Source organism: Typopeltis vanoorti, chromosome 2 (genome assembly GCF_054136105.1).
Source record: "Typopeltis vanoorti isolate ZY-2024b chromosome 2, IOZ_Tvanoo_1.0, whole genome shotgun sequence".
Classification (NCBI taxonomy): domain Eukaryota; kingdom Metazoa; phylum Arthropoda; class Arachnida; order Uropygi; family Thelyphonidae; genus Typopeltis; species Typopeltis vanoorti.
In genome coordinates, this window is record NC_143550.1 from 183,619,778 (window position 1) to 183,636,530 (window position 16,753).

The window sequence follows — 16,753 nt, forward strand, 5'->3', positions numbered from 1 at the left end:
CAGAGGTACTTATTAGTATATTGCAAAATTTAAATGCAAACACTGCTGTAAGTTTAGATGGAATATCAGCTCGGGTGTTGCATGAATGTGCAAAGGATTTGTCAACGCCTCTTACTTGGTTATTTAACAAGTTTGAACTCAGGTATGATCCCTAGGGAGTGGAAGGAAGGCAAAGTAGTTCCTTTTGCATAAAGGTGGCTCTAAAACTGCAGTAGTTAATTACAGACCAATCACCATCTCGAGAGTGGTGGTAAAAGTATTGGAAAAGTTGGTTGAAGACAAAATTCAAGAATGGGTGGATCAGAATATGATACTCTATAAGGGCCAACATGGTTTTGTTAAAGGTCGATCCTGCCATAGCAATTTATTAACTTTTTATAATAGAGTGACATTTGAATTGGACAAGGGGAATGGCTACACAGTGATATGTCTGGATTTCGCAAAGGCTTTTGACAGGATACCCCATGGAATACTGTTGTGCAAATTAGAACAAATGGGAATGGATACTAAACTGATGTTATGGATAAGAGAATGGCTTATGGAGAGATACCAGAAGGTGGTGTATGGAGGAGCAGAGTCCAAGATGAGGAGGTGACCAGTGGTGTGCCTCAGGGCTCTGTGCTTGGGCCATTGTTGTTTAATTTGTACATAAATGATATAGGAAATATTCAGTTGTTTGCTGATAATGCAAAGTTGGGTAGCACAATAAAAAATCAAGCTAATGTTGAGAGTTTGCAGGATGATTTAAATAAGCTGGCAAAATGGGCAAAAGGTAATGGTTGTCACTTCAATGTGGAAAAGTGTAAAGTTATGCATTTTGGGATTAAAAGTAATTTAATCCTAGCCTCATCAATCCAAGAGATTGATGTGGCTAGGGACTTAAGATGTTGGTGGATAGGGAGATGAAGTTCAGGGGACACATTAAGGTGTCCAAGATTGCACGTAGGATTACTTGGTTATTGAGGAACACACTAACATCCAGAGATAGAGGTTATTATTCCCCTTTATAAAGCGTTGATACTTCCACATTTGGATTACTGTGCTCAGGTCTGGTCACCTGGATTCCTTGGAGATGAGGAGGTTGTGGAGAGGGGTTCAGAGGAGAGTGACTTAAGTTGGTGAGTGATGTAAAAAATGCTCCCTACATTGATAGATTGAGAGCTTGTGGATTGCAGAGGTTGGTTGATAGGCAGAGAAGAGGGAATATGATAGAAAATTTTAAATTACTAAAAGGTTTTTATAAGATTGATGCAGGGGAAATGTTTCAGCTGTGTGATAGTGAAGGAAGAACAAGAGGACATCCCTGAAAATTAAGGAAAAAGTGTGATTAACAAGGGTGTCAGAATGAGGTTTTTTGCCTGGAGGGTGGTGAATGAGTGGAATACATTGCCTGACTCAGTTGTGAGTTCTTCTTCTGTAAACAAATTCAAGAAGAGATATGATAGATATTGTTTTGATAGTTTGGGTCTCTGGCGATGAGTCTACTGATGCCATGGAGATACTTGTAATAATAATAATGAAGTTCCCTGTGACTGTGACTTGACCTACTATTGGCAAACTGGAAGATCAGTTAACATTGCCTGAAAGAACATAAAAAATACATTTGCTACTATTATTATGGCAAGTCAGGACTGGCAGACCATGCTTTGGACACCCTCTTCACACGGGATTAGATGGAAGAAAACTAATTTGCTATTTAGAAGTCGTTACAGATCCGAAAGATTATTTTTTGAGTTAGCACTATGAAGAATTCTCCTAACCTGAACATATATGGTTGCATTAATTTGCCATAAATTTGGAAACTTATCTTAAGAGCAACTCCCACATAGCTGTAATTTTTTTTCTTTTTTTACATTAGACGGTGCCAAAATAGGACTTTAGATCTTTTGTCCATCACAATTGTATTGTTTCACTTACTCACTGTTCGGGTATACAAGCTGTGTTGTGCTCTGATGATGTTGATTTGAAATTCAGCAAAATATAAGCAGTTAATAAAACATCCTTTGATAAAATGGTTTGTTTGGTGTTATTAATACCATTAAAAATAAGTCATGAATTATGTGTAGGCCATATGGGATATAGAATTTTCCAAAACAATAGGAAGATCAAGAAAGGAGAGGAAATATTGTTAATGGTAGCAGAGGAATTATGTCCTTCAAGAGTGGAAGTGGAAAATAATTGTATGTCTGAAGATTTTGAAGCTATTTGGTGTGAAGTTGAGATTAATAGAATAGCACATCTAATAGGATGCTGTTATAGGCCAGGGAATGTGAAGAGTACTGATTGTGAAATGTTTCGACAATTACTTGGGCAAGTAAAGAAAGATGATCCTAATTGGAGATTTTAATTATAGGAATATGGATTGGAAAGAAGAGATAGTGTATCAAGGAGAGTGAATTTATTGAGTTTTTACTGGCTAACTATCTAAAGCAACATGTGATGGAAGAAACACAAGATTTATCAGTGTTACATGTGGTGATATCCTCACAGGATGTGGTTGTGAATGAGGTATCAACACTACCACTTGTTGGTGAAGTGATCATGAGGTATTGGTTTGAAAGATAGTCAAACAGGAGAAAGTTATCAAAAAGGTCTGTGTGGAACTATAAGGTGGGTAATTATGAGAAACTCTGTAGTCAACTAGCATCAATACATTGGGTTGATGAATTGTGTACAAAAGATGTTGACAGTGCTTGGGAAATGATAAGGCAGTATCTAACATAAGCAATGCATAACTGCTACCAAGAGTTAAGGGAATAAATAGAGTAGGAGTGAGATGGATGAAAAGTAAAATCAGTCAAGCAGTGTTGCAAAAGAAGTTATGGAGGAAGTAGAAGACAATTTGCAGTGAACAGATGCATTGGTGCTGTTCACTGCAAACACTGTTCAATTGGCATTGGAACAGCTGATTGACACTGGTGGATAGTATGGTAGCAGAGTAACATTGCAAATGATATAATGGAATTATTTAATGAACACTTCATCAGTGTATATTATAGGTGAATGGTGTGAATGATGCTGTGCAACATGTAGAATGGAGGCAAGGATTAGGAGAATTAAAGGTGAATGAATGAGAGGTGTATCAATTGTTGCTTGGATTAGATATTTATAAGGCTGTGGGAATGGGACATATCACCATGTATTTTTAAAGGATGTGTAAAAGATTTAGTCATGCCCTTGACCTGGTTATTTAACATGTTCTCTACCACGCTCTTCGGGCATAATTTGTTACCCCATGCCAAGCACTTTCACTTTTACAAGGTCAGTACGAGTTATCTCATAGCTGGCTTATCAGACAGAATTTTGTTTCATATGCCAACTACAAGTAATCTCGTATCACCCCCCCCCCCCACACACACACCTATGTCTTACTTGCGCTGACAACTGTGTAACTTGAGTTTAGAGTCAGTGACATTCAGCATTCACTGCAGTAAGATTTATTGCATCTAGTCTTACAATTATTTAAAATTATCTAAATAAAAACCTTCAATTATGCCATGGCCAGTAAAAGAAAGCTTACTGATGAAGAATTAGAAGCTTACACTAATATGAACAATGATGAATGGAATGAATTATTTGGTTCCGATTCCGAGGATGATTATAATCCTACAGACGACTTTAGCGATGACTCAGATGATGATATATTATTATTATTTGTCACCTCCAGGGAGTCCAAAGACTCGTCGATGGAGGGCATCTACTCTACAACTCTGCTTCCACCACTCACAATCCACCAATTGACCGCAACTACGCCAACGCCATTTACCGCTGGCCTCCAGCACTATTTTTTTCCACAGACATTCACAAATGTCCATGCCCACGGTGGGATTCAAACACACAACTTCTTGACTGGAGAGTGTACACGCTAACCACTCGGCTATCCAGGCTGGCACATATCATATATAAATATATGCATGTGTTGAAAAAACTTCAAAAAATTGTTTTATTTGCATTAATAAATACACAGTTTATGCAACAAAACCTCTTATAATATACTATACTTATGCTGAAATTATTTTCCTTCTACCAAGCCCCCAGACGTGCTCTCTTTATTCACAAGCCAAGGGTCCAAATTAACGTGCTTATACTACCGGTTAACTCGTACTTGGCATTGGAGGTCAGTAATTGACATAAGAGTATATTCATAGTTGGCTTGTGAAGCTCATATACCAACTACAAGTATACTCGTAATTGGCAGTGAACGTGTTAATGAAAGTCTTGCAGTGGGGAAGGTTCTTAAGGAGTAGAAAGAGGACAAAATAATGCCTCTCCACAAGCATGGTTTGACAAAAGAAGGTTCCATTTATAGAACAGTCTATATATCTGCAATTGTGATCCAAATGTTAGAAAAATTGATTAGAAATAGAATACAGGATTGGATTGATGGATATAAGATTCTCTATGATAGTCAGCATGGATTTGTGAAGGGCAGGTCTTGTTTTAGCATTCTTATGTTTTATGATGAGGTGAGAATGTGTTTTGAATAGGGGAGATTCGTATACAGTGATATTTTTGGACTTTGCAAAGGCATTTGTTAGATTACCACATGACAGATTGGTCTATAAGCTGCAGAAGATGGAATTAGATAACAGATTGGCTAGATGGATTGAATATTGGCTTCCTGAAAGATACCAGAAAGTTGTATGTGATGGAGTATTGTCTCAGAAGAGGAAGGTGACCAGTTACATTACTCAGAGTTTTGTTCTTGAGCCCCTACTGTTTAACTAATTTGTTAATGATATTTCATGTGGATTGACTGGAGATCTTCCAATGTTTGCTGCTGTTTCAAAGTTACGTAGAATTATCAGAAATAGTACTGATGTTAATTCTCTACAGGAAGATTTGAATAGACTTTTAGCTTGGACAAATGAATGGGGTTACACTTTTAATATTAATAAATGCAAGGTGTTACACTTTCAGATCCAGAGATACAAGGCTACGTACTGTATTGGTGGAGCTGTGCTTTAGGAAGTGAATGAGATTTGGGATTTTGGAGTGATAGTAGACAGTGGGCTGAAGTTCCGAGAATACATAGCAAGTGTTGCAAAGACTACAAATCATATTGCTGCTATGATAAAAAGTACATTGACATGTAGGAGGTGATAGTGCCTTTGTAAACGGGAAGGGGCGGTCTCTACTATTTCTATCTGTTTTTGTATTTATCCTTTTATATAATTTGTATGCCCCTTTTATATCTTGATTTATATATTTTCCTTATGTCTCTGTCTTATCTCTTCAATATCTGTGCGTCCACTCTATATATATATTTTTAATGCAATAACTATTATGTACTTCTAACTATACTTCCTTATCACCCTTTGGTATCTCTTTAAGCTATACTGCCTTCCGCACTTGTCTTCTTATTCTTTGAACACCAGGAATTTTATTTGAAAAGCTGTGCCACTGATGTCCGTTTTCTAGTAGGAAGTGTTAAGTGCGTCCGGTAGTTTTCCCATTACATTCAAATTATCCCTGATTAATTAATATCTGCAGTCGTGATCTACTATCTATCCTTTACTATCCTTTCTCCTGGGTTCCCGCTAATAGGCTCCAATATTTTTTTCGGAACAGTGCATCAAAGAATTAAATATCAGGCAACACTCTATTAACATTTAAACAACACATTTACTTACCATAAAACAATTTACACTATTATTGCAATAAAGAAAAATTTGCTTAGTTCAGCTCTACATAAAACAATTAGCTTAAAATGCCCTTTCAGTTCATGAAAATTATGTCACATAAATAACCACTCTCTTCCAAATACAAGTTACTACCCTAAGCAATGGTACCTATTAATAAAGTGTTACTTCTTAACTGTTATGCACATAAAAAATATCGTTACACACAAAAACTCTTTACTTCCGATACGAAGATAATTTTATAGGCAAAATGCACCATTGACAAACAGTTACTCTCTGACTTTTACACATATAAATTTCTATTAATTATTAAACATCTAATTTTCAACCATTAACTCTGCTGAATTTCATCAGCCTCAACACTTAACAGTCCACTAATAAAGTTCTCCCATAATTCAAGAAAATTGAACAAACGGATCAACTCACTTTATGACTGCTACCCACTGTGTACTTGGCTTCGAACTGGAGTCCTGACCCTTTTCTCCCTGCTTATGTCGGCGCTAGACTTGTTGATGACTTTCTGAGACGGTGTCCTCCCGGTGCACGGGCACAGATTCTCGGCTTGAGGAGTATTTGCATGCGCGTTGAACGTAACGGAGCAATTCTTTCCCGCTCGAAAATTCCTTCTCCTCGGACAAGAGCTCCCGGCGAAGAGTTGTCATCAGGTCTATGCATTGCATGGCAGATCAGCTCCTATCATCTTTTCTTTCAGGCCTCTGGCATGATTCCTGCTGAAGTCATGTCCTCGATGTCTTACATCTGACGGACAACCGCTGGCAACTTCTCGATAACGACCTCTGGACAACCGATGAGGAACTCCTGGAACCGATACTCGATCTTCCGGTCAACACCTTTTATTCACCTTCTTTCGTATCCCTGCACAAAGATATGGGACCCCGAACATTTCGGTGCGGTCCCTTGTTCTTCCACTGATGCTGACCCTTTGTTCTTCTTGTGTACTCCTTTAATCCTATTTGTTTCGGGCAGCGGACATTTGTCTGAAGTTTGTCGGTCCGTTTAACACTGACCTTCAGTATGTACAGGTGGACTTCACAAACAAATTTTATGTCCTTATGAGAAGCTAACATGTATGGTTTTCTGGTGGCAAGGTATTGCTTTAGTACAACACATTCTAGAATTTTCGTTCTAGTGCAGCAAGTACAGACAATTCCCATAGGGATTATTTACGTTAACAAACCATTTTAAATTTACATAGACATACAGGTTATTTTTATAACATCTTTACAGGGCTTGACTTCTGTAAAAAAAATTTATGTAAGGCTTGCTGGCATTATTAAGCTACATCAAATTTTTACACCTTTATGTATAATGATAAGGAAGTGGTAGTGCTTCTATACAAAATGAAATCTAGTGGCCACCTAGTTTTCATTTTGATGTGGAAACACTAAAGAATGTTTGAGGGAATGTGGATTGCAGAGGTTGGTGGATAGGAGGAAAAGTGGAGATATGATAGAGACCTTTAAGTTAGTTAAGGGATTTTATCAGATTAATACAGAAGGAATTATTAAAGGAGTTGATGTTAAGATGGGAAGAATGAGAGGCCATTCCTCATAGTTGTATAGATGTGGTGAAGAAAGGTGCAAGAAGTAACTTTCTGCTTGGAGAGTTTGTGAGTAGAATGCATTGCCAGAATGATTTGTGAATGCAGGTAGTGTAAATAAATTCAAAGCTCATAGACATGTTGATTGGGCCTCCCACATTGAGTCTATTGACTCCATGGAGGTTACCATAATAAATAATAATATGTTTTCTGGTTACAAGTTACTTCCAGTACTTAATCAAATGCTTTTAGATGCTCACTGTCACTTTATTATAAAACATGAGTAAATTGCTAAGGCAGGTCTTTCACAAAGTCGCACGATTTCCCATTAGTATCATATTACTATCCACACATTCCTGAATTCTGTCTTTATACAACTTCATTATTTCATTATTCATTATTCTTTTCAGTTCATTAATTTGGTACTTCTGTCTTGAAGTATCCTTTATGTAACAAAGCTATCTTGGTCTCTTTCCACTCCCTCAGGATTTTGCCAGAGCTGAGACTTAAACAGCTTTGTCAGATGCAGTTTGGTTCTCTTTTACATTTTCATAATAGATAAGCTGATATATCATCCAATCACATTGGTGTCTCATAATGTGTTCAGTCTTTCCATCTCTATTCTCACATCAGATATCACATAGGCAGCTGTGATATCTCTTCTTGGATGATGAATCCTTGTAGAGTGATCACTCACCTACTCAGCTATTTCTTCTGCTTCTGTGACTTTTCTAACATTTATTAAAGTTAACCTTGCATAACCATTTTTCTGTTATGTGCTACATATAGAAAGAACTCTATTAGATTTCCTTGCTTACTCTCCTAAATTCCTGTCATCTAATTTTGTCTTATTATTATGATAGTCATCTTTCTTGCCTGCTCTTTGTATTGTCAATGAGTATGCTGATTACTTTTTTCTTTATACTCCTTCCACAGTGTTTTTACATCTTCTGCTAATAATGCAAATTCATTGCTAATGATTCAGATCATTCCATTGGTAAAGAAGTTTCATTGTGCTTTCACTACATAATACAAAATGCATGAATTACAGAAAGTGCTTGAATTACTCATAAAAATAAGAAAATTAGCAGCAGTAATTAGCAATATCATTAATCATCTTCTAAAACTCTGCCATCTGTATGCAGTGTACTGGCTGTTATGACTACTCTAAAAATCACCAGATTATTATAGATATCATAAAATATTGTAATTTCTTCTCCTCCCCTCCCCAAACTTTCCATAAAGGGCTGGGAACCTAAAGGGCAAAGGATTTTTTTTTCCACTTTGTAATTTAATAAATTTATTTATTTACATAGAAGATCCTGTTCTAGAGACCAAACACAAAATTATTTCAAATGGCTTCAGGTCTACAATATTAGTTTTTTCTAATAACTAATATGCCTGGTAGCACTATATGCATGTATGCTACTTTTCATATCATGTAAATTAAGTATTTCTAAATAATTTTTTGTTAATGCTATACCAAGTTAGATGTATAAGCAAATGAAATAACTTTCATGAAACTAATTTTTATTTTTCTTAGGGAATTAGATGATATATCTGAACTTTCAGAAAATCATTCCGTTGGTTCTCTGGAATTCTCTTCTACTGAATCTGACAATGAAAATTATCATACACCATCTGCTCAGGATATTATTAAAAATATCACTCATGCTAGTCTTCAAGAAAATAATATTAAAAATATGTTATCAGTCAGCACAGAAGAGCAGAAAGACTCAAACTATTTTCTGTCTGGTAGACCAGTTACTCTAAGTCCCCAGCCTGTGCCAAAACCAAGGACTCTTCCACCCAAGCCTTCCATGGTATTGCCTGTTCCCAAATTCAAGGATCAGAACTTCAGAAGTAAATCGTGCCGGGATCCATATTTTATTTCTTATCCAAATGATCTTTCTATCCATGCTGGTAAAATAGCCCATTTTCTCTGTGAAGTAGGAGGAACAAGACCCATAGGTAAATTACAACTTGTTATATTTGAATTCTAGACACTAACTTTTATTTATTGAAAATTCTAAAATGTTTAGATATTCCCTGAAATACAAACAGATTAGTTTAAGAATTTTTTAATGCCATTTAGAATGTGAGTGCATGTGTGCAGATTTTAGAATTACTCTTTCTTTTAAACCATGCAAAGGTTAAGAAAAGCTGAAATGCTTAGCTTTGACATTTCTGAAGCATTCGATTTCTTGGTTTGCCAGCTTCCTCTCTGGGCATTCACTGTGTACCTTGGTAGATGAATTCTCAAAATTCCCTATTAGTACTGGAGTACCCCCAGAGCTCTGTGTTTTCACCTTTTATTATTGATGATAATATTGCATTAGAATTGTGCATCATTATTTAACTGCAGCGCGACATGTTTGTAGCCTTTCACTACACTTCCTGTCGTTTAATGTCTATGTTGTTAAATATCTATGATATAAATCTGAGATTTATATCATAGACACACCTATAGTCTAATGCCAAACAGCTGATATCTGTATGTATCCCCATAACCAGTTTTCATTTCCTGATCGCTGTTAATTGATGGACTGTTTTTTTGCAGTCCGCAACTCAAGCACACCTAATCATTGTCACCATGATGGTGAAAAACATCACATCAAAATTCAGGAAAGTCTATTGAATGTGTACAGCAGCTTCTTTGTGCTGGTACTTTTGTTATCTCTCTCTCTCACACAGACAGTGATGATGACATATATCCATTTTCCCTTTATGTGTTAGGCTCACTGGCCTGTCACAGCCAGATAACTTAGTTTCTCAGAAATTGACTTAATGATGTTGTGACCTATTCTTCTTATTCTATTCTATTAACTTTCTTATACTTTATATCCTACCGGCTGCGCCATTTATGTTGTGTCCCATTTTACAATTTTTTTTCTATCTAGTAGTTTCCTCTTATCTATGTTCTTCTATTATCTACGCATGAGATATCACGAAAAATTTTGCTAATACTTAAGTTATTTCTCCCCTTAGTACCCCTAATATTTGTATTTATACTGCGCCTTTTGGGATATTTAGTTTAAGATATTATATACAAAAACAAGGAGAAGGAACTCAAATATGTCTGAAAGTGTAACTATGTTGCAGTCGTGACACTTATCTCGTTTCTTAACATTAATTTCCCACGTGATTAGGTTCGTATTTTTCAAGTGGTGCATTGGACAGCAATTTCAGACAACTCTTTTATCATTGAACAAAGGTTTATTAAATTCCTTAACATGGTACAATTCAATTTTTATGATTACTCAATTTAATGCTAAACTAAATACTTACCAACTAACATTAGCTTATTACAAGTAATTAGGCCATGATCCTATAATGAGTATTACGATCATCGGCATAACAATTCAACACATAAATTCACTTGACATGGACAAATAAGATTAATTCACACTATTTAACAATTTTAACTTAAGTAGATTAACTAAACCATTTACTGCACTAACACATAACTATGACATTTTAACTTTCCAATACATTACAATAGACATGCAAAATTCTCAGGACACTTAATTTTTCACATAACATTAACACTAGCCAGCTTACTTTTAATACATTCTGTCAGATACTAAAGTCCTAGTATAAATTTTCCTTGGTCACTTCAACAGTTCCGTATTAGAATAATGATACTTATCACAGACAAATTTTAGTTAACATTAGATATATTTTACAGTACCTTTCTTTCTAGGTGTTTTCATATGGGCCTTTACCTTCTTCTGATTGAACTATCTTGATATAACCTCACCGATAATCTGCTTCTCCTACGTTCCTTACTGGAACAAAGAGCCCACAAAGATTGTGGGCTCTTTGTTCCAGTGGAACCGCCCTCACTACTGAGTTTAATCACATACACAGAACTTTTCTCTCCAATGGCTACAGCGAATGCAGTATCAAAAAAATAATCAATTCCTCCCCCATTCCCCATCCCTCTCGTCAACAAGATTTTAAAAATGCCATCACCATACCCTACATCCGTGGCACTTTGGAAAAAATAGCCAAGATACTAAAAAAGTATAACTTACACACAGCATATAAGCCCTACCGCAAACTTGCTACCCTTATCCGGTCTACGAAAGATCAGCTCCCTCCTCTCTCTCTCTGCCTGGAGTTTACAAAGTACCCTGTCCCTGTAAGCTTGCATACTTTGGACAGACAGGCAGATCAGCATCCATCCGCCTGGAGGAACACAAGTCATACATCTTTAAACACAACTATGGCCATTCAGGCTTGGCTGACCATGTGTTGGACACCACCCACAGAGTATCATGGAAGAAAACCACCATGCTCCACCACAGCAAATTCAAGAAAGAGAGACTTTTCTTAGAAGCAGCAGCAGCAGCTCTCAGAAACCAACCAAATCTAAATAAATATGATTGCATTAAGCTTCCGAAGATTTGGGAAACATTCATCACCAGAGGTCCCACCTTACATTCCAGGCCACCTACGACCGCCCTTAGAGGGTGCTCCACCTAGATAGGACTTTAGTGTCACCCACGTGGTTGGGCTTAGTATTGTAAGTTTTTGTGTGCATGTTACATTAATTGTTTTTGTAATCCCGTAGATGTCCTAGTGACTAGAACGAAATATAGGAAGTATTAAATTCTATTTTAATTCTTTTTGAGTGTTGTAAAAAATCCATTAAACTTCCCACATAAGTATATGATATAATTTTAGACTACTCATCTGTAAAAGGTACTTTAGAAAGGGGATAACATTATTTCTGCTAACCATTCTTTTATTTTCAGGTGTTGCCTGGTTTCAAGGCTGCCATCAATTGCAAAATGGAGAAAGATATTACATCCATACCTCCCAGGGAAAAAAATTCAGTTTGGAAATATACAGTACCATAGTTAAAGATTCAGGAACGTATTCATGTGTAGTATTCAATAAGTCAGGAGAACAGTGGAGTGATTTTGAATTAAAAGTGAAAGGTAAATATCTGTATTATGCTTTACAATTTCCACTTTGTTATACTATAAATTAAGGATACTGAGAAATTATATACTTGGTTTAATCCTTTATCCAAGTGTAAGCAAGCAAGTTTGCTCCTGAGCTATTTTCAGGACTGGGGGCAACTCGTGGAAAAGGTGGTATGACTTCGTACCACCTTTTGTGATGTGGTCTCCACGGTCTCCACTACTTGTGATGTGGGATGACAATGTCATCCCACATCACAAGTAGTGGAGACCGAGGATATTAATCAAATTGAGTGGCCAGCATGCTCCCTAGATCTTATCTCCATAGAACACATTTCACACACCTCAAGGGTTCACTTCAGTAAGTATGGGAGTGACAAACCCGAGTTTCCTGATGCTGAACCATGTTTATTTCCTGGTGCTGGACCATGTTTCATGTAATATACATCTGTTATACTTTCTGTAGACTGGTCCCTCCCCTTTCTTTCTTCTTGCTCCCCCTCTCCAATGCAATTAGAGTATTCGAGGGCTAGGGTGTGAATCTTTCCTGTTTTGCTATTTCATTTTATTTAGTGGGAGTCTGATTCACCTAATAAGTAGAAGTCTCAACCCACCTGGCCAACATGGGATGAATTGGGGAACAAAACTTCCTGGATATGTAGAAAGGGACTTTGCAATCCTACCACTTTTTTTTTTTCTTGCAGTGACTTCACTCCAAAATGCTGATATGGTTGTGCCTTATAATACATCTCATGCTGCATTTGGTTGTTATGCAGAATAATCAGGGATTTGGCAGAGGCTCCTGTTCGAGAAGTATATTACAGTCTGTCTCCAACAAAAGTCAGTGATATTGTGAATGAGGAAAGCAGAAGGTATAGGATTAATCTTAGAGGGACAATTTTACATAGGCATATGGAATGTTCGGGGTTTATAGATGAGTAGTCTTGATATTGTCTGTCAAGCGATGGAGAGAGATAAAATTATCATCCTGGTCACTGCAGAGACCAGGGATGATAATTTTATAATTTGAAGTGACCTTTGCCATTCCATGCAAAGGTCACTTCAAAAGACAGGATGGTAAGTTAGTTGTTTATTCAGGAGGTGACTCAAAGCATCATGGGGTAGCTCTGAAACTGAAGACATTTCGGGCAAGAACTCTTCTTGGTTATTATCCTGTTAATGACAGGATACTTTGCATTAGACAAGGCTCATCCTACCAATATGTCGCTCGTGGTAGTTAATATCCCCCCCACCCATACACACAGATATTCCTGATGAAGAGATGTGGAATTTTATGAAAACTTACAGATTGTTTTGAGCTGCCTACCAAGGATCAAGATGTACTTTACATCTTAGGGGATTTTAATGCAAAGTGAGAAAGAGTATGAGAGTTAGACCTGAGTGTAGCATGTTTGGTCTAGGTGAACATAACACCCATGGTGAAAGACCATTGGAATTGTCCATGCTAACAGATTAGTTATTACCAATATCTACTTTGAGAAACACCCATGCCGAACCTATTCTTGGACATCTAACATTGATAGGTCAAGGGACTACATTGATTACATCTTGGCTGTCCAACAATGGAAGACAAGCATCTCTGATGTGCATACTTGTCCTGCAGAACTGTGGTACAGACCATCACTAGTAAGTGATGGTCTGTACTACAGTCTGCACCCAAGAATTTGAAATCATTAACAAAACATTTGTAAAATATGGCTACAAAAAAAAAAAAAAAAAAAAGTTCACAAAATCCTCCATAAAAAAAATGCCATTAAAAGCAAAAAAAAAAAAAAGATTACAAGAATGCCATAACCATACCCTACATTAGGGACAGTTCAACAAAAATAGATAGAACACTACTTAAATACAATATCAAGAGAACTTTCAAACCCCCAGCAAAATTGAGAAATTTACTTAGCTCCTCCAAAGATCCTCTTTCATACCTTGCCCACCGAGGGGTTTACAAAATTCAATGTACCTGTAACCTTACTTAAATAGGGAAAACAGGACGCACATCCCAATCAGAAAAGATGAACACGGACACCACATTAAACATGTACAGATATGTACAACATACAAGCCACTTGTATGTTGTACATATCTATGTTTTCCTAATGATGACCTTAATACAGAGGTCAAAATGTCAATTGTTACTTGCTTAATTACCACATGGACAAAACTGGTGTTACTGAGACAAAGAAAACTTACTAAATAATAAGTATAGGATGTTATTTTCAGGAAGAAGTGGAGGAATTCTTTGAGTTATTAAAAACAGCAGCTGACATAAAGAAAATGGAAAAAGTGGTCCTTGTTGGAGACCTGAACAGCAGAGTAGGAAATGAATCCCACCAGCCATATAGGAGCATTTTGGGAAAATTCAGAGAAAAGGGCAAAGCTAATAATAATGGTATTTACTGCACCTCAGAAGTTAATACTTCTCCAGCTTGGGACAGGGCTAGTCATTACTAACACCATGTTTCAACATAATGATATGCACACACTCACATGGAGAGAAGACACGAGAAATAAGAAAAGCCTCATTCACTATGTTATTGTTGATAACATAGATATCTTGTTGTAAATTGATATCTTTATGCTCATTCAGGATACAGGAGTGTAAAGAGGATTTGAAATTGGAAGTGACCATTACTTAGTATACTAAGCAGGATAAAAATGGATATCACATTGAAAAGAACAGTGTTTAAGAAAGTTTTAAAAATAATTTAAATTGAGCCGCTTTTACAAGTAAATGATCGACTCGACTGTACAAACATTATTGAAGAAAAAATGAAACAAATTGTAAGCGAGAAGCGTAAGTCTCAGTGGCAAACTCTAAAGAAAGCACTAAGGAGGTATGTGGTGAAGTTGTTTGCAAGGATAGAAAAATAAGTACACCATGCTGGACACAATAAGTTAAAGAAGCAGTTCTGGAAAAGAAGAAAGCATACCAGAAGTTCCTGGTAAATAAGTCAGAAGATGCCCTAAAAGAATACAGAGAAAAATGTAAGAGAGCTAAGCTGTTTGTAAAAGTAGCTAAACAAAAGTCATAAGACTTTGGTAAGAATATAGGAAAGAAATATCAGAAAGGTGGCAAAATGTTCTGGAGGCTGTTGAAGAAGCTTAGAAATGGAGGAAAGAGTACTGTAAAAAGAAACAAAGATGATAAAAGTGACATGAAAAACTGAAGATAAGGATATCCTAAATGTCTGGAGTAATTACTTTGAAAGACTGTTAAACAAATTAAGCAGTGACAGAACCATACTAGAAAATTTTCAGGAGGAATGCAAAGAGGAATACATATCAAAAAACTATCAAAAACTTGAAATTTAGAAAGACAGCTGGAGTAAATGATATTTGACCAGAAATGCTTAAGTATGGAGGTACAAAAGTTTTCCAGTGGCTGTACTGTATAATTCAGAGGGCCTGGTCAGAAAATCGAATTCCCAATTAGAGCTATCATAGTACCCATATATAAAAAGGGAAATAAAACTGAATGTGAGAATTATTATAGAGAAATTCTCTGCTAAGTGTTCCAAGTAAGATTTATGCAAGAATACTTGAAAAGAAGTTGAGAAAGATTGTGGAAGAGAAACTTGAAGAGGAACAAGCTAGGTTCAGGCTAAATAGAGGTTGTCAAGATCAGATTTTCACTTTAAGACAAATAGTTGAGAAATCATGGGAATATGACAAGGATCTGTACTTAAGTTTTGTAGATCTGGAAAAAGCATGCAACAAGGTGCCCAGAGAAAAGCTTTTCAAAATGCTACAATTATATGGGGTGAATGGATCATTATACAGAGCAATACATAGTCTATATTTAAGTTGTCAGTCAACAGTTAGTATTGAAGGAAATACAGTGAAGATGGTTTGATGTAAAATTAGGGGAAAAGCAAGGACGTATATTATATCCAGTCTTATTTATTATCATCTATGGATCACATTATGAAAGAAAGTGGTATCAAGCCTGATATTAGAATTGGAGAAGTCGAACTTAGCTCTTTGCTTTATGCAGATCCTATCTGCATACTCCTAAACACATTTATAGCAAGTCTCTAGGATTCATTAACTAAATTGAAAATCAGCAATAAAAAGGCCAAAACTATGAAAATAGGCAGGGACATAGAAAACTTCAGCTGCATTCTGAAAGGAGATCCTTTAGAACAAGTAAAATATTTCAGCTATTTAGACACAGTTTTTAGTGAAGATGGTAGGTTAAATCTGAAATAACAACAAAATAACCAAAGCTAGTTTGGTGAGTAGCCCACTGAATAAATTTATATGGAATAAGAGAGAGAGAGATAATCAGATTAATGATATAGAATCAGATTAGAAATTCAGATTATGAATTAAACAAAATAAGCCAAAAATATAATTTAAAATTTTCACAAAAGAAAACAAAAATTATTGCATTTAAAGGTTTGGATCATGTTAGATCAAAAATAGTTATAGAAAAAATAATAATAAAACAGATGACACAGTTTAATTATTTAGGCTGCATAATAACATATCTAAAAGAAAAAGATATAGATGAAGAAATAAATTTCAGAAAATCTGAGGAACAATTAAAAAGACACCGAATAAAAATAAAAAAAAAAAAAAGATGAGATACTCAGCTA

The 16,753-nt window shown here is 36.0% G+C and overlaps 1 protein-coding gene across 1 annotated transcript in view; it reads left to right on the forward strand.

The window, feature by feature from the left end:
- The window catches only part of LOC150109717 (uncharacterized), a 490,804-nt gene that overhangs the window by 192,901 nt on the left and 281,150 nt on the right, over positions 1-16,753 (forward strand). Inside the window, exons 13-14 of the mRNA XM_090403072.1 lie at positions 8,747-9,174; positions 11,964-12,149. Of these exons, the coding sequence (XP_090259198.1) occupies positions 8,747-9,174; positions 11,964-12,149 (614 nt within the window). The remainder of the gene's footprint in view (positions 1-8,746; positions 9,175-11,963; positions 12,150-16,753) is intronic.